Source organism: Equus caballus, chromosome 4 (assembly GCF_041296265.1).
Source record: "Equus caballus isolate H_3958 breed thoroughbred chromosome 4, TB-T2T, whole genome shotgun sequence".
Lineage (NCBI taxonomy): Eukaryota > Metazoa > Chordata > Mammalia > Perissodactyla > Equidae > Equus > Equus caballus.
The window spans coordinates 93,898,441-93,922,366 of record NC_091687.1 but is presented as its reverse complement, the minus strand read 5'-3'; the positions used below and the strand labels follow the sequence as shown (position 1 = coordinate 93,922,366).

General features: G+C 40.4%; 1 protein-coding gene across 7 annotated transcripts in view; it reads left to right on the top strand.

Moving 5' to 3' along the window:
* CNOT4 (CCR4-NOT transcription complex subunit 4) overlaps positions 1–4,677 on the top strand; it is a 139,630-nt gene extending 134,953 nt beyond the window's left edge. For 4 of the 7 annotated variants that reach the window (XM_023639746.2, XM_023639745.2, XM_070265883.1 and 1 more), the window contains 2 exons: positions 2,394–2,606; positions 3,295–4,677. In XM_023639746.2, coding sequence (XP_023495514.1) covers positions 2,394–2,606; positions 3,295–3,596 — 515 coding nt within the window. In that variant the 3' untranslated portion in view covers positions 3,597–4,677. The remainder of the gene's footprint in view (positions 1–2,393; positions 2,607–3,294) is intronic. The other 3 variants (XM_023639748.2, XM_023639747.2, XM_070265884.1) reach the window with 1 other exon arrangement.
* The last annotated feature ends 19,249 nt before the right edge of the window (positions 4,678–23,926 follow it).

The window sequence follows — 23,926 nt, the reverse complement described above, 5'->3', positions numbered from 1 at the left end:
TATGTGTACGTGCGTGTGTGCGTGCATGTACACTACTGGCATTTAGTGCGTAGAGGCCAGAGATGCTGCTAAATATCCCACAATGTGTAGAACAGCCCCCCTCACAAAGAATTAACTGTGTACTCTGAATTGTCAATAGTACTGAGGTCAATAAACCCTGCTATGTGCATTGCAAGGAATGGAATTACCAGGAGCCCTCACAGCCAAAAGAAATTTGGTCAGAGGTAGTCAGGGGGATAGGTAAAGGAGGTGATTTCAAGTATGGCTGGACTGAGGGAGCTATTTTAATGGGGTTAGATTTAGCTGATTTCCTTTCTGTCACCCTTTCTTTGTGCCAACAAAGAAATGTTCAAGAGCATTAATCTTCCTCAGAGTTTCCCATGTAGTCGTACATCAGTCTTTTATATCAGGGGGATTTTATTTTCCTCCTAGGAAGTTACATCTGTTTAGAGTTCAATTTCTGATTAATTGAAACCCTCGGGTCTGATAGTTTGACTGCTTTAAGGGTTAGAATGTGCCGCAGCCACCAAACTTCCCTGTACTTGCAGGTCCTCTAGGACTTTGTTAGTGTCGTCTTGTTAATGCCTCATGCAGTTGGAGCCGGGGGAAATTGATGCTTGTGTTGTTGATTAGAATTTTCCCCCACTGGCTGCAAAGTCCAGTTTGTTCTTTCAGCAAAATATTTCTTTATCCTGCTAATCAGGGCTGATGGACATTCTGTAATACTGTTGTGTTTCTTTTTCGCCTCCTTTTAATCATGGGGCTCATAGGCCCCTGAGATTCCCCTTAAATATTTGACCCATTAAAAAGTCAATTAATAGCCTATACAAAGTAGATGGAGAGAGAGCTTAATGTTATTAAAAAAAAGAACAACTTAGGTAGGGTCTGGGTTCAAGTCCTCACTATGTAAGTTCTGTGACCTTGGGCACGTTATTCTGGAGCCTTTATCTGTTAGATGCGGGTTATTTCCCCTGCTCTGCCTACCTTGATCCAACATGAGGATCAAGTGAAACAGTTATTGACTATGAGAGTACCTTGTAAGTTGTACAACACAATACAGATGTAAAGTAGATGCAAATAGAAGGCTGAGCTTCAGGAACCTGCATTCATTGTGAAATGGAAGTAGGTGTGAAGAATTGGTTTTTCTTTCTAGTGATTTGTCTGTATGGTGTAAATTGCCTTTTCTTCATCTTAGTAGATTCAGGGATGACTTTTGTTGGGTTTGGTTGTAGTTTTTTATCTTTTCATAAATAAGGTCAGTAGGGTTAAATGCTTCACTTGCTGAAACATATAATTTGGCATAGATCAGTGATTGGTGCAAAGCAAAATTATAAAAAAAAAATTTTGAATTCATCAAGCGTAGCCTGTGCTTGATAGAATATCCTTCACCATCACCATTTTCATCATCTTTAATGGTGATTGCTAATCAATTCCGTAGAACTAGAAATAATTTTCTGTGTTGTTCTCAAAAACCCCAGTTGGTAGTTTGACCTACATTCCTGTTTTAAACAATTATTCTGAGTAGTAGTTACAGTTACCCTTTCCTCCTCAACCAATTAGTTATACTATGTGGATTCTGGATAGTAGTAGATCAAGTTAGTTTAGTCACAATTTATAAAAAGCCTTTTTACGTTGATAATTCTTACCATATTTGACGCCATTCATAAATATAACCAGGGAACGGCAGGACGCCAGGACTCGTGTTTTCAATGATTGGTGGCGCTGTTGGAGTAGAGGAGGCAGCCTGCTCTGGAAATTACTCCATCTGAAAGGTGGCTTAGCCCCTACCTCCTTGGGCTTTGTGACTAGTGGAAAAACACTCTTTTCAAATTCAAAAGCCTATTCATCCCTGCCTTTCTCCTCTGAAATGTATTAAGTTTTATAGCAGGAAGAACATAATTACTTTTCTTTTTCTATTGGCTTATGTTTATTCTTCATAAGATGACCTTTCTTCCATTTGACGGGCTCGAAAACCAGCTCCTTTGTTGGACTTTGCAGGCTTGCTTTGGTTTCAGAGCGTAAAGCGGCTCAGCAGGCTGAAGGCCTCACTACCTGAAACTCCACAGTGTAGCTGGAACTAAATTGTGCTCTGGAGCGCTGAGTCTTTAAACTGGAGTAGCGATTTTCAAACACAAAATGGTGAAGAGGTTATTGTAAGGACAAGAAGCTCCCTCTCCTGATCCTTGAGCAAATTTGTCCTCACTTCTTTCAGGGGCTCTGAGCTCAGGAGCAAAATCCTAACCAAGTTTATCTTGCCAGGACAAGCCATTTTACATGCTCAATAAAGAAAGAGTAATTCTTCTCCCGCTTAACCACTAAAGGACAACATATGTTTCTAACGTCAGCTTTTTATTTTTTTTTTATCTTTCATTTTTTGTTGGTAAATCTCCCAGACAACAGCAGTTCTGTAGAGAGTTTAAATGTGAAGGAATGGCAGGACGGGCTAAGGGCACTTCTACCCAACATTAACATCAACTTTGGTGGACTGCCCAATTCCTCCTCCCCCTCCAACGCCAACCACAGTGCACCAACGTCCAACACTGCCACCACCGACAGCCTGAGTTGGGACGGCCCTGGCAGCTGGACAGACCCAGCCATCATCACAGGTAACTTTCTCCCTCCTTCAGCTCCGCTGACTGCTGTCAGTTTGGGTCTTAGCACAGATTAAATGAAAAACAGAGGTCTCTTCAACATTAGCTTCTTTTCACAAAGCCACAAGTGTGGGGTGGCTTGTTTCGTTCTCTGGGATCCTGCAGTCTCAGTTAACTTGTTGGCCTAGTCGTGTCATAAGCCATTTGGTGCCTAGGTTGCTTCTTTTGGTGTAAGTAGGTGCTAATGTCTGGCAGCCTGTGTGTATTTTCTAGGTCTCAAAGTACAAAAGGATCTGAATTATCCTCTTAAAGGAACATACTCCACTTTTTAAATAAAGCTCTCTATTATAAGGCTATCTTGTTTGTGAATCCCTGTTAGAGAAGGAGCAGCACAATCGGGAAATGACGTCATGCAATTCTGGGGACTCATTTTTGCAGCTCTGCCTCTGTGGCAGTGGAGGATGATGTCTGTGTAGTGGAAGAAGAGGCATGGGTTTATGTGATAAATTGTGGTCATAGTGGGTAGAGGGTAAAAGAAACATAAGATTAAAAGGTCTTATTTGGAAGTAGTTTAAAGTTGTCTTGTCTTCTGTTTTTGTTTTTGGATAAACTAATCATCTTAAAATTCTTTTTGTTTGACGAATTTTATAGTCTTTATTCACAAACTCACCATTTTCCTTCTTGTTTTCTCTTCTCTCCTTAGGTATTCCAGCATCTTCAGGAAACAGTTTAGACTCTCTTCAAGATGACAATCCTCCGCACTGGCTAAAATCCCTTCAGGCCCTCACAGAGATGGACGGCCCCAGTGCTGCTCCATCCCAAACCCACCACAGCGCCCCCTTCAGCACACAGATCCCTCTGCACAGAGCCGGTTGGAATCCCTACCCTCCTCCTTCAAATCCTTCCAGCTTCCACTCCCCACCCCCAGGCTTTCAGACAGCCTTCAGACCCCCCAGCAAAACCCCCACAGATTTGCTACAGAGTTCAACACTGGACCGCCATTAGGGAAGGAGGAGGAACCATTAGAAAACGCAGGATTTGTCCCACCCTGTTTTCTCCCTCTCAGCCCACCCACAGCTCCTTTCTCATCTCTTATGTTCTGAAGAATCCACTTCCTGGTCAATTTTTTTTTCTCCCTAACCCAGATGCAATGCGATCGCAGGGTCATTACCATCTGTTTTTATTGTAAAAGTTTCTGTTGATCCAGCATTTGAGTGACACTGTTGAATGTTTCTTCAAAATGCCTTTTTAAGGAGGAAAAAAAAATCAAAGGGCAGTCTCGATACTTAGAAAATTACTGTTTGTCTGTTGCGCATAATAATGACATAATCTGCTTAGCAGAAAATGACGATTAATCTATAGGAAAGGTCAAGTAAATGCATTATCCACTGCAGAAGTTTGAAAACCAGGTTAATTGACATGAGATTGCTAAGCAAGTGCATGGGGGAAAGCAGTGGTCCTGGCATACATCTTGTATTCAGCTTCTCACTATTGTAGGGAAAACGCTTTTAATTTAATTTTTAATTCTTTTGGCAAGTTGATGCAGAGGATTTGATTGTGTCATTAAGCAAAAGAATTTATTGGATGTTGGTGGAAAGACAAATTGATCTGTAATAGTAACTGGCCTAGTGCTAAAGAGGTTATCAGGACGGGAGAAGTGATTTTTATAAAGGAGAAAAAAGTTTTGGCTTTAGATTTAAAGTAAATTCAAATGTTTTAAAGAAAAAAAGTATTCACAGATTTAATTCCTACTCATAATATAAAAGCTGAAATGTAAGTGATTTCTTCAGTCATTCTCTGTCAGAATCTTTTTTTCTTTGACCCTAAAGTCACCTGACGAGGGTGCTCTGAGATAGCACTGCTCTGGGGCCATCTGATCATCATGAGGAGCAAGTCTCTGACCTCCTTGCCTGCAGCTTTTACTTAACCCTGTAGTTTCTGGACGTTTGTGCAGTATTGAGAAGACAGGAGAAAAGAAAACAGAAACCTGGTTATAACCTGATGCTAAAACTAAAAACAAGGAAATGTACCTCTTTCTTCAGAATTAAAACTAAAATCTTAAATAAAACAGAAAACTTGATGATGACCCTTGGGTTGTTCTTGTCTTTGTTTCCCTGTTTTATTGCATGTGAGTTTGAAACACTTTGTGGTAGCAGTCATCAGATGTTTCCATTGATTTTACATCTTCAACCATTGGGGGGAGGGCTTAGAAGAAGAAAGTAGAAAAAAGTCCACTTTCTTGTCCGTCACTGCCATCTTTGAAGACCAGCCCAGCTTGTCCTCCCGCGTTCCTCTTCCAGTGGCTTTCAGTAGAAGACACCTTCTCGTGCTGTGTAGTATGCAGGCCAGACCTTCCTCGCTGAGAAGCCTCACATGCCAGGAAGGAGCAGACGGGCTGTCCTGTGCTGAGATGTTGGTTGTCTTGGGGAGACCTGGTGGGAGCAGCAGCCAGCGTGCCACACAAGGAGCAGCACCTCGTGCGCGTGCCGTGATGGGAAAGAGACTGGAAAACACTGGTGTAGACAACCCACAGATAAATCTTTATGACCGACCGTTCTAGGGGTACCTAATGATGGAGAGATGGTCACTCCACTCACCAGAAGAGGGGAGAGGGCAGAAATGAGATGTTGCCTGCCAGATTCCTAGGAATCTGAATGGTTTGGATTGCATTCAGAAGTCCAAAGCTGGAGCTGGCGTATTTTCAGCCTCATTTGTTAAGGGAATCTTGGTAGGATGAATTAGGTAGATCTTCTAAATCTTACATCCTGTGCTTAAATTGATTTTCTCCTTCTTACCTTTACTTTAATGTACTTCAATTTGGTACCAAAAGAAACACAATAGCAGCAACTTCAACACAGTGTTTGAAAAATATAAACAGGATAGGCTTGAATGTCACTATAGATGTTGCGGGTGAATAGTAAATTGTTTTTTAAAAAATTAACCAAAGTCTAACTGTGGTAGAGAGGAGAGGACTAGTACCTGCAGGCTCTCTTTGACCTGTGACCTTTGCTTCTGTCTCCTGAATCTTCACAGTGCTGCAGAGTGATGGGCCGACACACAGGTGATGTTCAGGCGGCAGTGAATTGTACTCAAGGCTTCTGGGTGGGCAGGCGGTTTGTTTATTCCTGAGATATGAGTATATCAATAAAACTGTCGCTTTTTCTGTAAAAGGAGGGAAATTCTTCCTTGCGAGGCTGTGCTGTGATTGTATGTTTAATGAATCATACATACAGAGACTTTATAAAATGTGTAATATCATTTAAAGAAGAATAAAGCAATAAAAACCTGTGTGCCACCACCGAGGTTAAAAATAGAATCCGCAGTATCCTAAAAGACCCCTCTCTGCTCCCTCTGATTATACTTCCTTTTCTTTTCTCACCATCCGTAAATAACAATTATCTTGATTTCTGTGTTAATCTTTCTTTTCTATAGAGTTTTGCCACTTATGTATGTATTCCTGAATAATAATACATTGTTAATTTTAGAAAGTTGAGTAGTAAACTAAACCTAGCTGTGTAAGGAAAAGGGCAATATCGTCACAATTAGATCGAGTGTTTTAGGAGAAGATAAGCTAAACAGAGTTTCTGGGTCATAGTTTGACTTAGCTTCTCTGATAATTTATAAGATCCAATTTTGGGGAAGACACTGGGTGAGCTCATGGGTAAATCCTGGAAACCAGGGTTCAGCACAGTCAGGGCGTCTGACTGGGCTGTCGTGTGGGCCAGGTCCTGGATGTGTGGTAGACACAGATTGGAAAGAGTGGGCTGCTTTCTGTTTTCAGTGTCTACACTCACCATGGCTCATCTCCAGTCCTCTGGAGTGGATCGAGGCACAACCTGTGGGAGTAGGTGGTTTAAAGTAAGCATCAGCTGATCAATTCACCAGGGCGTGGAGGGGAGAACAGATTTTTCATTAGGTTTGGTCAAAATCAGATAAGTACAGAAAAAAATCTGGACCAAACTGAGTCAGGCAGTCTGTTAGAAAGATAGCAGTGGGAAGCTTGGTCCTGACAGCCCTCGATATGTCTGTCTCTCGGGTCACAGTACTCCGATCTGGTGCACAGCTGTCATTCCTGCCATTTCCCTTCACCTCCCTCCTTCCTTGGGTCTTGTTTTCTCTATATTTTGATATGACATAGGCTAGCCTTTTTTAGAATATTTTAAATCTCTAATTTTGTTAGAGTGACATCCTCCAGTAAGAAAGGTGTGTGGGAGATAAATATCTCAGTAATTTGCCTCTCTGAAATTATTCTGTCTCAGTTGGCATTTCAGTGGGTACAGGATTTAAGTTGTAGATATTTTTTTCCTTCAGAATTTTGAAGACATTACTCTATTGTCTTGTTGCTTCCAGTATTGCTGTTAAAATACCCGAAGCCATCTGATCCTTTATAAGTAACCCTTTTTCCTCCCCCTCTGGAAGCTTGTAGAAGTTGTGTCTTTTGTGTTCTGAAATTTAACCATCATGTTCCCTGGCGTGGCTCCATGTTAATCTATTGTGGACACAGTGGACACGTAATAAACTTTTAAAATCGGGCAACTTGTGTCCTTCAGTTCTGGGAAATTTTCTTGGCTTATTTCATTAGTGAATTTCTGGCGCTTATTTTCTCTGTTACCCCATTTTCAATATCAGACCATCTGGACTTCTCTTCTGCTTTTCTTTTTTCCAATTTTCCATCTCTGTCTTTTGCTCTTCTTTCTGGGAAGTTTAATCTCAACTTTATAATTTTATTCTTGTGTTGTTTCTGTTTCTCCAAGTTGTTTTTATTTGTTTGTTTGCTTTTCTCTCTCTCTTCCATAGTAGAGACTTCTCAGATCCCTGGTTATCTTTGGTCATCTGCTCAGGAATAAGACTAAAAAGCTGATGGGAAGCTTTGAAAACATGACTATGGCTTGCTAACTTTGAGCTTCACTGTTGGAAGGTCTGGATGGGCTTTCATTTGAGGAACTCCTATTGTCAATATCTTTAGGCCTTTTCTCTTGGGCTGGTCAGATTCCACAGAGGAGAGTCTTACAATGACTGGCCTAGAGGGGAAGGGTCTGACTGCCAAGCTGTATTAGTGGTCCCTGTGTTCACTATGCATGTATTTACTTAATCCCTCTGTTTTGAGCTCTTTCCTCTCTCGAGATTGTCTCCAAATTTCTGCCCATTTAGGAGAATTGTGGTTGTAGTATGGTGTGGAGTTTGGGAATGAATCTAGGGAACTAACTTCTTAAAACACCTTTCTCGGTTATCTTTCTAAGATCGCCCCACCCCCCACATGCTTTATCCCTGGTTCTAGGGGGGTACCTGGCACTGCACTCTTGAGGATTCTGTGGTATAAACTGGGTTGAGTCTTAGCTTTCCTCACCATTAGCTTGAGGTTGGCCTCTCTCAGTTCAGCCAAATAAGTTCCCTCAACCATCTGCTTTCTAGGTCACCACATTTTGCTCTGTTTCCTCTCACGTGCCCCCTGCTTTTTTCTTTACTCTAATTTTAGTAGACCTTTAGGAAGAAATGAAATTAAATACGTAGATTTAATCTACCATCTTAGCCCATATTTGTGCCTTGATTTTGTAAGCTGACAGGCATAGCTTGTCTGGCAATAAGGTCGAGGGATCTTCATGCTGTTGGCCAGTGAGCGCTAGCTGCCATGTCGTATAGTCCTTGATTTGAATGGCTCCTGCCCATGGGCTTGTTTTGTTTGAAGTGGTTTCTCTCTTTTTAACATCCTCTTTTCCAGTGAAGCTCCTCTGATTTACAGTCAACAGTTTGTTTTCCAAAAGGACATCGTACAGGGGACTATTTTAATGGTTAAATTTTAGTCCAGCTGTTAAAGGCAGGTTTTGCTGCAGCTTTGGTGGGAGGGATTGCAAGTCAGATGGATGTGGCTCATTTTCTAGGCTGCACTGCATTAGAACCATTCTAGAAATTGCAGAAGAGGAAAAAATAGCCTATCCTTAACTATATGTGAATTGTATTTTGTGATTAGATAACAAGCGTCAACCCTGTATTTCCACGGGGATTATGCTGTGATGACCCAATACAGAGCTGAATGCAGTTAGTGCTCTCCAACAAGGTTTGCCTGAACTTGACGACATGGCACACACTGCACATGTTACTGAGTTTTCTATCAAGTTTTACCAATATTGTTTGATTTAAGGTCCTTATTATATTTACGGTATGTAAACTTTAAAAAGTTGGACAGCTTATATGCCTTAAACATAGTTGTGAGACATATTCTTTGATATGTAGCTATTTCTGCCCAAGTGGTGAAAGATGACTGAGGTCATTAGCATGAACGCTTTAGAAAGACAAATACCTATTTTGTCGCAAAAATCAGTATTCACTTCTTTGTGCTTGTTGACACATTGTTAATTGAGTTCAGATACAGCCTCCAGGCACTTAGGTAGTTGCCTGCCAGGAAGAGCTACCTTTGAAAATACGTTTCCAAAGTTGTTTCTGAACAAATTGATTTAAAGAAATGAGTGTATGATTAGAAAAATCCCTTTAAATGAAGAACTAATTACTTCTATTGGTAGTAACCCAAATAATTTTGGAAAGAACATAAACATTAGCCCAAAAGTTCAGTGTGCACCTAATAAGAATTGGCCATTCTAAATATATCCCTCATTTGATCCATCTCTCCGGGAAACTGTGTGTAGAAGGCAGGTGTTTGTAAGTGTCCTCATTGCCCCCTCCTTCCAGAGCTTCCCTTCATGGTTGAAAGAAGTAGATGAACAAGACCAATAGAAAGTAAGAGGCCAAATAGAATTTTTTTATTTCGGTTGAGTGGTTTAAACACTCTAAAGTTCAGAAATAATTAAGAGCATTAAAGAGAAACAATGATCTATGGCTTTCTTATTTTCAGCTTGAGTATTTCAAAACTAAAATACTGTTAATAAAATGCCTGGTATATTATATCCAGTCTAGAAGGTTTTTAAAAATGTTGATTCAGTAGCATGAATTTCTCAGCTTTTATTGGTCTCCATAATATGCAAAAAGTAGAGAAATAGGCCCCCAAAGTTGGGTTTTTGGCCTGGGTCACACAGATTTAATAGCAGAGCTAGAACTAACTGCTCCCTGTCCTCCACTACGTTTGTCCGAGACTTTGGCCTCTGTTCCAAAGTTCCAAGTGCTGCGCCAGCTTTCTTGTTTATATTTATAAAATGACTACGATGAGGGTGGTATTATCTGTGTCCACCTTATTTTAGCTAAGTGGTGGTGCAAGAAAGATTATGAAGAGATACTGTATTTATCTCAAATCAGAGTGTGAGTCAAAGGTTGGTTGGGAAATAGAAGCTTTAGGGACTTCTTCACTATTTCGTGCTTATATTGAGTTTTGTTTACAGTGAATTTAGACTACCAAGTTAGCCAGTGTCTTCTGGATTTTGTACAGGTAAGGAACAAGGACAAGGTAATTGTCTTCAAATGTCTGAAGGACAGTTATGTAGGAGAGGAAATAGGATGAAGGACGCAACTGGGACTAAGATGTGAAAGAGATTGGGCTTAATTTAGTCTAACTTTTTTCCAAACATCTACTTTGGGCTGGGCATTGTGCCAGTTGTTCAGGGGGTGCAAAGATAAGATGGTCCCTGCTGTCACGCTCTGAGGAAGTTTGTGTGGTCAACTCTAAAACAAGACTGAGTGGGAGTGTCAGAGGTACACAGTGTCAAAGCAGCTCAAAGCGGGAGCCTTGGACAAGCTGAGACTTGGGTAGGGGGACAGCCTGAGCAAAGAAGGTCTCCAAGATGACCTCACATAGAGCGTGGTTAGGGATTGCATCTCAGTCTGGAAGGAATCTGGGCTTTGTGAGGGAACTGTGAGAGGGAGGGCCTGAGGGTGGATTGAGCACTGCTTTTGTTGGAAATGAGCCACTGACAATTTCTAATGAGGGGAGAGACATGCCAGGATTGTGCTTTTAGCATATAGAGCCCTAGGCAGGAATGATGAAGATGGGGAGCACGCACGCTGATGTTCTCTGGGTTAATGGAAGAACTCAAGGGATTAGGGTTTGGTCTCAAAAGGGCTGTCCATGACCCCCTGAAACTGTCTGCAAAATATGGTATGTGCATCTATGTTTTATCAGAACAGAAAATGTCCATGATACAAGAAAAAGTCTAGCTAGTAAACCAGAGAAATATCCCGGTGTAGGTTATTGGTTGACATGGAGGATGGAGAATGGAAAGAAGGTAAAAGATTTCAAGAGAGATTTCAGAATCTTGAATTGTTGCATGTTATTGGACATAGTTAAAGAATAAAAGAAAAACAATGTCAGAACTTTATTGCATTTCTCCTAGATCCTCCACTGGACTGTAGGCTCTTGGAGAGCAAGGACAACATCTGCCTGTTAACCAAGAGAGTCCCAGCACTTAGCAAAGGGCCTGGCACAGAGTGGCCTCTCCACCATTATTTTACTTGAATGAGAGTGAAATACACTATGAGAGTGGTTTTGAGCCAGATAAGTGGAATAAATAATTGTATTGTGCTTAAAAGAAACATCGACTCATGAAAAGGGCCTACTTTAAAAGGAGAATGATTCTTATTTTTGGCTTTGTTGAGTTTTAGATTTCTGCAGGTCATCCAGGTGGAGGTGTCCAGGAAACAGTTGGAAGTTTGGATGTGGAACTTAGGAGAAAGGCCAGAGGTAGAAATATAGTTTTGGATTCATCTTTAGAAGGGACAGAGATAAGAGAGAAATCTTGGGAAAAATAGAGATGAGTGGTCTGAAATGAGGGAGAACTGAGTGTATAGTGTTGATGTGGGACTGTTTCTAGGGCAGAATTCTTCAAAATGGCATTCTGTATCAGGGTTTCATCAGGAAACAAGGGGTTTCACAGCCACTGGAAGGGCTGGAGAGGAAAGGCCGGGAGGACCCATGTCAGCGCTCAGGAGCTCTGGAAGGGCGGGAGCCATAGGAAAGCCTCCACCACAGAGCTCTCAGCTGCCCGCAGCACCAGCTCTCTGGGAAGCAGCTGTCAAAACCCCACTTTTGCCAGGGACCACCCAGCGGCCCACAGCTACCACCTCTCGAAATAGGGCTTCTCCTCTCCCGCCTTTCCAATTTCACCTCCATGCCTCTCATCAGCAGGATCTAACCTGGAATCCAGTTGGATGGAATCTGAGGACTGTGATGCAGAGGAGAGGGTAGCAGGGCATGGAGCTCATTAACTGTCAGCAGACAAGCTAGCACCTGTGGCTCAGAGCATCTAAAATGGGTCATGTCACTTCCCTGTCAAAACTCTCCAGCACCCCCTTACCCCCAATACCTTCACAGAAATTTCAGTTTTGCTGCTGTGACCCCTAGAGCTGTCTCCCCTAACAGACAGAACAATATTCTCTATTTCATGTGACTGTGCCTCTGTTCCTTGCATATCTGTTCTCTCAACCTGGAATATGCACACCGTTCCTACCCACAGCCTGGCAATCTGCTCCTTGAAGCTTTCTCTCACACTCCTAGGGAGATTTAGGTGGTTCTACCTCCCTTTGTGCCTTGTAGATGCCTCACTGATGAAGGAACACTTCTTTTTGTCTACATATACCCAGGGCTCAGCGTGTGCTTAACATTCAGTTTGAATGAATGAAGGAAAGAAGGAAGGAAGGAAGCTTTTGGTGGTGGGTTGTTACTAAATTTCATTGGCAGGAGATCAGTGAAGATCTTCAAGAGACTGGTTTTAATGCAGTGGGGGTAGTGGAAGCCACTTGCGGTAGATTGAGGAATAAAGAATGATGAGGAATTAAAGAATTGGAGATAATGTACTGAAAAAAGTTTGATAAAGGGCTAATGATAACACAATTTGAGAGGCAAAAGCAGAGTAAAGGAAGCTTTTTTTTTTTTTTCTCCAAAGGAAGTCATAAGCCTGTTGGAAGTCAGGGAAGACAAATCTATTTGAAAAGGTAAATTTGAACAAGAAAGCTGAATTGAATGGAATCAAGAGCACACATGGAGGTTTACTCTTAGGAAGAGGGATAATTTTCCCTCCAAGATAGTCCAAATAAGAGAGAAGGTTTTGAGGTAAAGACAAGAAATGTTAAAGGAAACCATCAGCTCATATAGTGAGGGGTCAGAGGTAAAATCTGGATTTGGAGCTTCAGAGCATACCAGGTGTGCAGCCACCACTTTGGGGAATGGAGCAGGAAGGTACGTGAATGATAGGAAGATTGGTAAGCAAGGAGGAAGGACCTGGGTGTGCTTAGCATTTATCTGAATTGGACCTAATCAGAATAATTTAGTGTTGTCCAGAAATGCTCGTCAGTCTTAAATCAAAAGAAAGGAGGTGGTGGAGGTTAGCAGGAGCTTCTAGTAAATAGATGAGGCAGCAAATCCCTGGGTCCGGGCTTTTCGGAGGGATGGAGGTCTCAGTGCTCACTGTGAGGTTTGGGCCCATAGAAGGCCAACAGTAGGGGGCGCTCTTAAACTGTGCTTCAGGCTCCTGGGAAAAGGATTGGTTTCCGTGAAGCTGTGCACACAGACTACACAACCCATCGTCGGGACGGAGCCATGTAGGGCAATTCCACACCAACTAAGAAGTCGGATCCCTCTAAGATCCCCGAAGTTTCTCCCAAAATTCAATTATGATTATTTGGGGATTACTGCAGAAGTTGGCAATAGCTAGAATTAAGTGTAAAATTTAACAGAATGTACATACAATTTTATAAAATTCACAATAACCAAATTCCATATATTGATTTTATTCCAGAGATATCTGTGTTTTCTTGTTAATAATACCACATTGACCTTTTTCTCCCTCTGAACATTTATTGAGCACACTGTCACTAGGCTGTGATATGCTTTAGGGATATAGTTGGGAATAAAACAGACACCACTCCCGCTTTCTTAGAGCTCACACTTGAGTGGTGGAGATGACCACTAAAGAAAGAGTCCAGTAGTGACATCAGAAATGCTGAAGAATGTTTATCACTTTGGGATAAGGAAAGCATTTGCAAGCAAAATACAAAATACAAGACCCAAAAGAAAAAATATTGATCAATTTACTAACCTAAATTTAAGACTTTTTTTTTTGAGGAAGATTAGCCCTAACTGCTGCCAATCCTCCTCTTTTTGATGAGACAGATAGCCCTGAGCTAACATCCATGCCCATCTTCCTCTACTTTATATGTGGGACACCTATCACAGCACGGCTTTTTGCCAAGCAGTGCCGTGTCCGCACCCGGGGTCTGAACTGGTGAACCCTGGGCCGCTGAGAAGTGGAACGTGCGAACTTAACCGCTGCGCCACCCGGCTTGCCCCTAAGTTTAAGACTTTTATAAAACAAAACATCATACACAAAATTGGACCAATAAAAGAGTGGGAGAAAACACTTACAAGTTAATGTATCAATAATCTTAAATAACCTCCAGATTCCCAGGCTCTAGCTGAGAGGCCTCTGATATGAAACAGCAAAAAGACTTCCTTCTTATTGTATGTACTTGGGAAGACCACAAGACCAATGTTGGCCTCTGTGTCTTCATTGAGGCATGAAGATCATTATACTCACGTGACTGTGAGGCTCAAATGAAATACTGTAAATGAAAGTGCTCTGAAAACTAAAGTAAACACAAATGCAAAGAATGATTATATCATAATTTCCTGCAGAATGCTTTTTTTCTCATGAAATACTGCTGCCAAGCTTTAGGCTGGTGGCTGGGAATGTAGGAATAACTTCACTTGCATGGATTTCTTTAGTGTCACTCAAGGAGCCTCTAGGCAGCCCTCAGAGGCCACATTGCACTTTGGACATCACTCTTCCTGGGAATGGCACCCACAATTTCCCTTCAAGAAGACCTTCAGTTCAAATGGCTTCCAGTTTTGAGCTCTGCTACCAGCCCTCCGCGGGGAAAGCCAATGGTTTGCGTTTCATTGCCTCAGACTATCAAGACGACCACTTTGAGTGATTACCCTTATGTTTGACAGTTAAAGAGATACTAATCATAACCAGATGTTGTGATAACAGCTGTTATCCCGCTTTTCATTTTGGGAGAAGATGCTCCTATATGGTATGTGGCAGAGTATTTAAAGAATATTTTGGAATCCTGTGTCTACGAAGCCCTTTAGGGACCACCTAATGTGTCCTTATATATCAGAGAAGGTTGAATTTTAATCCAATGTAGATGTGTGAATATTTTGTTTATTTATTCCTTGAATGTATGTTTATTGAGTACCCACCAGCTAGAGTGCCAACAATGAAAAGACGTGTTCCTGACCACTAAGGAAATCAGAGTCTCAAAGGGGAGACTGACGTCAATATTTCTTAAAGCTTTTGATTGAGAAATATAAGTAATAACAAACGTACATAAAGCCTAGATGTGCAAAGTGGCGTAGTAACATGGTGGAGGGAGGGTTTAGTTTAGTCACAGAGGATCAGGGCCAACTTCCCAGAGGAAGGAACATGGAAGCTGGGCTTCAAAGGATGAGTAGAGTTTGCTAAGTGAAGACAGGGGTTTGGAAGAGAGCACAGAGGGTGGAGAGTATATGACATTCCAAGCAAGGGAGATGGCAGGTGCAAGAGAGTGAGAATTTATGTCAATTAATATAAAAATGTTGTTGAAATGGATAATGCTCTGGAGAAAGACATGAAAGGGCTTGCCAGGTAGAGTGGTGTGATTTTGGCATTGTTGGAGGAGTGGCAAGAGGTGAAGCTGGAAAGGTAGGTGGTGGCTAGATTTTGAAAGGCCTTGACCACCATGCTAAGGAGTGTAGATTTTTTCTTGTAGTCAACACGGAAAAGTAGGTCTTTCCATATCTTAGAAAGGTAACTTGGATTGTCCTATATAAAAAGCGTTGGAGGACAAGAAAACTGGAGGTAATGAAAGCAGTTAAAAACCTATTGAGAATAATCAGGATGCAAAAGGACAAAAATTGTATGATTCCACTTATATAAGGTACCTAAAATCATCAAATTCACAGAAAAACAAAGTAGAATAGCGGTTACCGGGGGGAGGGAAAATGAGTTTCTGTTTAATAGGGACAGATCTTTGATTGAGATGATTGAAGAGTTCTGAAGGTAGATAGCACAACAATGTGAATGTACTTTATGCCACTGAATTGTACACTCAAAATGGGTTAAAGTGGTAAATTTTGTATTATGTATATTTTACTGCAGTACAAAGCAGAGCTATTGTGGTTGTCCTCATAAGAAAGTGCATGTGAGTCTGAATTGAGACAATGAGGATAAAAAGGAAAGGAGTAGCTAAAATTTTTTTCTTTATCCCCCAGTAAGAGTAATTTAAATTTGAGAGACATTTCTCAGAAATAATTGGCAGGACTTATGTCTGGATAAAGAGGTCAAGGAAGAGAAGGGGACAGAGATGACTGAGGTCTTTGATTTGGACAGCCGTGTGTATGCTGGTTTAGGAGGAGGAGAATGATGAGTTTGATTTTGTGGGGTCTACTATACAGTGAAAAAAAAAATGTATATGCACACATGCACACAGACAAATACACACACAACTATAGCTCAGGAAAGAGGGTAGAGTTAGAGAAAACCATTTAGGAGTTATCACTGTGTGGGCAGTATGGAGCTGAAATCATTTAGGGCAGAGGGAGAAAAAGAAAAGAGCCATAAGTGGGGTCTTGGAGAACATCAACTGGTGAGACTGAGAAGAAATAGAGAGAAAAGAAGAACCAGACAATAAATGGTTTCATGGAGGCTGAGAGAGAAGAGAGTATCATTACCAGTTATGTCAAATGCTATGGAGACTGGTTAGGATGAACACTGAATGCATTTGGTAGATTCGGATCTTTGGAGGTCATTGATGACCTTTCCCAGAGGGAAGGTAGAAGCGCAATATGTGGGATAAGAAACAAATGGGAAGTGAAGAAATGGAAGTAGTCAGTGGAGACTAAATTTTTTTAAATATGAGGGTCTTCATCTCCTTTGGAAATAACACTAAAAGCTTTATTATTAATCCTCATTCTTAATCTCTTTATGTGTTCACGCATAATTTCGATTAAAGCCCGATCTTACTTGTTTACTGTTGTTTGTCGCTGTCTTCAGTGAAACCTCTATTATACCCTCAATCCCTCTTCTCTAGTCTAAATATGAGGTGTTCAAGGATAGAAAAACATTGAATTGAATCTTCTATTGTAATTATAAATGATATTGTGAAGATGGCTCCTATTTCAGTGGGAGCCACTCTTTATGTCTTCAGAGAATCCCTTTAATAATGTAATGATTCTCTCCTCTGTGTAGGTGAGGATAATTCTCTTGACTCTAAATCAGGACTTAAACTTTATGTATCCAGTGGTCATGATACATATTGTTGACATGTAATAAATTTGGTATTAAAAAACTTGAATCCTACTTCCATTTAGCCTCATCACCTGTGTAATACTGAATACGTTATAAGTCATTTTGCTTTTCTAGTCACAGCATCTTTATCTATAAAATGAAGTGTTTGGATTAAATGATTTTGAAAATTCTTTCCAGTTCTAGTGCATTCCCACTCAGTTACCTTTGTGACTGTGGCACCATTTGCCAGATGCTTGGCCAGGGCCAGGGGTGCTGTGTATGACTGGGGAATATGGCAAAACTATTAGTCCATACTGGGACTTGATATTTATGACTCACTATCATTGGCTATTTATTACTTCTCTTGCCTGTGGCTCTCCAAGGCCTCATGTCTTATTGGCTTCTGATATCCTTGGCCCAATCTACTAAGCCTTTCTCCTAGGCCAGCTTCTTAGGGCCATGATGTTGGTCGATGGATTTATTAAGGCTAGGAGCTGATCTGGAAACTGTGGGGTAGGGTAGATGGGAAGAGGATATGGGGCCAAAGAGCCCTTAAAAGTGAGGTGAGATTCTCCTGGGTGCCTCACTTAGACAGCATCCCTTTCCTGTGTGTCCCATAGTACCCACATTCAAGACATACATGAGGACACACTGGCTAAGGGGCAGATGGATTTCTAGTACAAACTCCTAAAAATAGTGGAGGTAGGGCTCAACTCCAAATAGTGACAGTATCACAGGTTATTAAGAAATCTGCCAGTGGAGTGACGTCACCATCATGGCAGAATGAACTGTTCTCCTAGGCTCTCTCCCCTAAGATACAATGAAAATGACATTCATTTACCAACAGAGGACATCCACACAACACAACAGACATCTGAGAGATCCATGCAGCCATCCATCTGAAGGTGGGGGTGCTGGACCTCCCAGGAGGGAGTGGAAGGAAGACAGCAGATCTCCTCCCCCTCCCCAATGGCAGCAATCTAAGGCATCAGTCCTCGTGTGGTGACTGGCGTGCAATTCTGAGAGGAGAAGGAGGCAAAGTCTCTCCTTTGTGGGCAATGCATTCCCTCTTGGAGTTGCTTCCCAGCCTGTGGGAATGCTCCACACCACGGTGGCTGGGCACCCCTACCAAACTAAGCAGCCCAGGCAGGCAGTCAGTGAATGCAGAGTGAGAGCTTGGGTGGGAAAGAGGACGCCTCCTCCCACCTCCCACCTAGTGTATCAGGTTGGTGGCCATGGCAGGGGATCCCCACCAGACTGCCCATGCTTGCAATGTGTGAAGCAGCAGCAGAGAGATGCAGAGTGCTGTGTTGGCACAATTTCCTGTGGGCACAATTGCCAGGGGTCGTAGTGGGCTCAGAAAATGCAGCTCCTGCTGCCTCTGCCAGTAGTGGTAGACTTTGTGGGTAGATACTACCACTGTGTGACATCAAATGTCCACCCCTTCAAACAGCATGAAAAAATACATTAACGCTCCAGACCAGAAGGAAAAGCACAAGTATCCAGAAACCAATGCTGAAGTCACAGAATTTTACCCTGTAAATGACAGAGAATTCAAAATAGTTATAATAAAGACCAACGAGTTATAAGAAAATTCAGAAAGATAGCTCAATAAACTCAGGAATATAATTAATGAGAAGAGGATATTCTTCACAAAAGAGATTGAAACTAAAAAAAATAAATCTTAGAGATGAAGAACACAATGAATGGCATTTTAAAAAGTCTGAACTCCTTAAAAAACAGACCTGATACAATGGAGAACAGAATTAGTAATTTAGAGGACTGTAATATAGAATGCTTCAGGTGGAGGAGGAGAGAGAACTAAGACTAGAAAGAAATGAAGAAATTCTCCAACAAATATCTGACTCAATTAGGAAATGCAACATAAGGATCATAGTTATTCCAGGGGAAGAAGGGAGGGAGAAAGGAGAAGAGGGCTTCTTCAAAGAAATAATAGTTGAGAACTTCCCAAACCTGAGGAAGGAGGTGGAATTACATGTAAATAAAGCTAATGGACATCCTAATTACATCAATGTAAAAAGAACTTCTCCATGGCAAATATTAGTAAAACTGGCAAAAGTCAATGACAAAGAAAAAATATTAAAGGCAGCAAAGCAGAAGAAAATAACTTACAAAGGAGTCCTACCAGGCTTTCAGTGGATTTCTCAGCAGAAATCTAACAAGCTAGGAGAGAGTGGAATGATTTATTCCAAATTCTGAATGACAAAAATTTCTAGTCAAGAATACTCTATCCAGTGAAACTATCCTTCAGATATGATGGAAAAATAAAAATTTTCCCAGATAAACAAAAGCCAAGGGAGTTAATCACCACAAGACTCCCCTCCCCACAAGAAATGCTCAAGAAGGCCCTCATACCTGAAAACAAAAAAACAAAAGGATTTACAAAGCCATTAGCAAGTGGATACATAGACAGACAAAATGAGAAAACTGCAGCTCTCTATCAGAACAGGTTAGCAAGCACTTAATTATAAAATTAAATATAAGGGAAGGAAAGCATCAAAAATAAATATATATATCACTTCATTTTAATCACAAACCCAAAACACAAAATGGAATAAGTTGTGACAAAATAACTTAGGGAAGAGGAAAGGGATGGAACCTGCTTAGGCTAAGGAAATAAGAGACAATCAGAACATGACTATCTCATCTATGAGATCTTTTATACAAATATCAAGGTAACCACTAAACAAAAAATCAGAAGAGAGACACAAATGATAAATAAAGAGAAAACCATCATAGAAAATCACCAAACTGAATTGGCAATTGGAAATAAACAGGATGAGAAACAAGGGAAATACAGAACAAGTGGAAAACAAGATGTAAAACTGCAGTGTTAGGCCCTCATATATCAGTAGTCACTCTAAATGTAAATGGATTGAATTCTCCAATCAAAAGACATAGAGTGACTGGATGGATTAAAAACAAGACCTAACAATATGCTGCCTCCAGGAAACACATATCAGCTCTAAAGACAAACACAGTCTCAGAAGAGATGGAAGATAATACTTCAAGCTAATAGGAAATAAAAGAAAGCTGGTGTTGCCATACTTATATCAAAGCAGACTTCAAGATAAAAAGACAATTAGAGACAAAGATGGGCAGTATATAATGATAAAAGGGACAGTCCACCAAGAGGGTATAGCACTTATATGTATAAATGCAACTAACCCAAGAGCACCAAAGTGCATAAAGCAACTATTAATATACCTAAAGGGAGAAATTAACAGCAACACAGTAATAGTAGGGCATCTCAACACCATACTTAAATCAATGGATAAACCATCCAGACAGAAAGTCAACAAGGAAATATTGGAAGTAAATGAAAAACTAGACAAGATGGACTTAAAAGATATATATAGAACACTCCATCCCCAAATAGCAGAATACACATTTTTCTCAAGTACACATGGAGCATTCTCAAAGATAGACTGTATGTTGGGAAACAAGGCAAGCCTCAATAAATTTAAGAAGATTGAAATCATATCAAGCATCTTTTTGGGACTACAATACTATGAAATGAGAAATCAACTACAGGAAAAAAGCTGGGAAAGTGACAAATATATGGAGACTACACAACATGCTACTGAATGACCCACGGATCATTGAATTAATTAAAGGAGAAATCAGCAACTATCTAGAGAAAAATGAAAGTGAAAATACATCATACCAACTCATATGGGATGCAGCAAAAAATGGTCCTAAGAGGGAAATTCATAGCAATACAGGCCCACAATAACAAACAAGAAAAATCTCAAATAAGAAATCTTAAACTACACCTAGCAGACCTAGAAAAAGAAGAACAAACAAAGCCCAAAGTCAGCAGAAGGAGGGAAATATTAAAAATTAGAGCAGAAATAAATGAAATTGAAACAAAGAAACAAAAAACAGTAGAAAGAATCATAGAAACAAAGAGTTGTTTCTTTGAGAAGATAAAATTAACAAACCCTTAGCTAGACTCACTAAGAAAAAAAAGAGAGGGGCTGGCCCCGTGGCCGAGTGGTTAAGTTCGCGCGCTCCGCTGCAGGCGGCCCAGTGTTTCGTTGGTTCGAATCCTGGGCGCGGACATGACACTGCTCATCAGGCCACGCTGAGGCAGCGTCCCACATGCCACCACTGGAAGGACCCACAACGAAGAATATACAACTATGTACCGGGGGGGCTTTGGGGAGAAAAAGGAAAAAATAAAATCTTAAAAAAAAAAAAAAGAAAAGAAAAAAAAGAGAAGGCTCAAACAAATAAAATTAGAAATGAGAGAGGAGATTACAACAGATACCACAGAAATACAAAGGATTATATGAGAATACAATGAAAACCTATAGGCACCAAATTGGACAATCTAGAAGAAATGGATAAATTCTTAGACTATACAACCTCCCCAAACTGAATCTAGAAGAAATAGAGAATCTGAATAGACCAATCACAAGTAAATAGATTGAAAGAGTGATCAAAAACCTTCCAAAAAACAAAAGTCCAGGACCAGATGGCTTCTCTGGAGAATTCCACCAAACTTTCAAAAGAGATTTCATACCTATCCTTCTCAAACTATTCCAGAAAATTCAAGAAGATGAAACACTTCCTGACTCATTCTCTGAGGCCAACATCACCCTGATCCCAAAGCCAGACGAGGACAATACAAAGAAAGAAACCACTCTTAGTCAACATAGTACTGAAGGTTGGTTTGTTGGTTGTTTTTTAAAATTTTTGAGGTCATAGTAGTTTATGACACTGTGAAATTTCAGCTTTACATTATTTGTCAGTCACCGTATATGTGCCACTTTACCCTTATGCCAGCCCCCACACTCCTTCCCCTCTGGAAACCACTAATCTGTTTTCTTTGTTGATGTGTTTGTTTATCTTCTACATATGAGCAAATACTGTGGTGTTTGTCTTTCTCTGTCTGGCTTATTTCACTTAACATCATACCCTCAAAGTCCACCCATGTTGTTGCAAATGAGATGATTTTGTCTTTCTTTATGACTGAGTAGTATTCCATTGTATATATATACCATATCTTATTTATCCATTCATCTGTTGATGGTCACTTGGGTTGCTTCTGCATCTTGGCTATTGTGAATAAGACTGCACTGAACAGAGGGGTGCATAAATCTCTTTTGATTGTTGGTTTCAAGTTCTTTGGATAAATACCCAGTAGTGGGATAGCTGGATCAAATGGTATTTCTATTTTTAATTTTTTGAGAAATCTCCATACTGTTTTCCATAGTGGCTGCACCAGTCTGCATTCCCACCAGCAGTGTATGAGGATTCCCTTTTCTCCACATCCTCTCCAACATTTGTTCTCTTTTGTCTTGGTAATTATAGCCATTCTGACAGGTGTAAGGTGATATCTCATTGTAGTTTTGATTTGCATTTCCCTGATGATTAGTGATGTTGAACATCTTTTCATGTGCCTGTTGGCCATCTGAATACCTCCCTTGGAAAAATGTCTGTTAATTTCCTCTGACCATGTTTTGATTGGGTTGTTTGTTTCTTTGTTGTTGAGTTGTGTGAGTTCCTTATATATTTTGGAGATTAACCTTTGGCCAGATATATTATTTTCAAATATTTTCTCTCAGGTGGTGGGTTGTCTTTTGTTTTTTTGTTTCTTGTTCTCCCCAAAGCCCCCCAGTACATAGTTGTATATGCTAGTTGTAGGTACTTCTAGTTCTGCTGTGTGGGATGCCACCTCAGCATGGCTTGATGAGTGCTGCTAGGTTTGTGCCCAGGATCTGAACAGGCAAAATCCTGGGCCACCAAAATGGTGCTTGTGAACTTAACCACTTGGCCATGGGGCCAGCCCCTGTCTTTTCATTTTGTTGCTGGTTTCCTTTGCCTTGTAGAACCTCTGATGAAGTCCCACTTGTTTATTTTTTCTCTTGTTTTCCTAGTCTGAATAGTCATGGTATTCAAAGAGATTCTTCTAAAACCGATGTCAAAGGGTATACTACCTATATTTTCTTCTAGGAGTTTTATGGTTTCAGGTCTTACCTTCAAGTCTTTGATCCATTTTGAGTTAATTTTTGTGCCTGGTGAAAGATAATGGTCTACTTTCATTCTTCGGCATGTGGCTGTCCAGTTTTCCCAACACCATTTATTGGGAAGACTTTCCTTTCTCTGTTGTATATTCTTAGCTTCTTTGTCAAAGATTAGCTGTCTGTAGTGCATGGTTTTACTTCTGGGCTTTCAATTCTGTTCCATTGATCTGTGTGTCTGTTTTTGTACTAGTACCATGCTGTTTTGATTACTATAGCTTTGTAGTACATTTTGAAGTCAGGGATTGTGATGCCTCCAGCTTTGTTCTTTTTTCTCAAGATTGCTTTAGCGATTCAGGGTCTTTTGTTGCCCCATATGAATTTTAGGATTCTTTGTTCTATTTCCATGAAGAATGTCATTTGGATTCTGATTGGGATTGCATTGAATCTGTAGATTGCTATAAAATGTATGGACATTTTAACTATATTTATTCTTCCAATCGATGTGCATAGGATATATTTCCATTTCTTTATGTCATCATTGATTTCTTTCAGTAATGTCTTATAGTTTTCATTGTATAGGTCTTTCACCTTCTTGGTTAAATTTATTCCTAGGTATTTTATTCTTTTTCTTGCTATTGTAAATGGGACTGTATTCTTGAGTTCTCTTTCTGTTAGTTCATTTATTAGAGAATAGAAATGCAACTGATTTTTGTAAGTTGATTTTGTCCCCTGCAACTTTGCTGCAGTTGTTGATTATTTCTAATAGTTTTCCGATGGATTCTTTAGGATTTTCTATATATAGAATTATGTTGTCTGGAAGCAGTGAGAGTTTCACTTCTTCATTTCCTATCTGGATTCCTTTTATTTCTTTTTCTTGCCAGTTGCTCTGACTGAAACCTCCAGTACTATGTTGAATAAGAGTGGTGAGAGTGGGCACTCTTTTCTTGTTCCTGTTCTCAGAGGGATGTTTTTCTGTTTTTCCCTGTTGAGTATGATGTTGGCTGTGGATTTGTCATATTTGACCTTTAGTATGTTGAGGTGCTTTCCTTCTATACCCGTTTTATTCAGAGTTTTTATCATAAATGAATGTTGGATCTTGTCAAATGCTTTTCAGCATCTGTTGAGATGATCATTT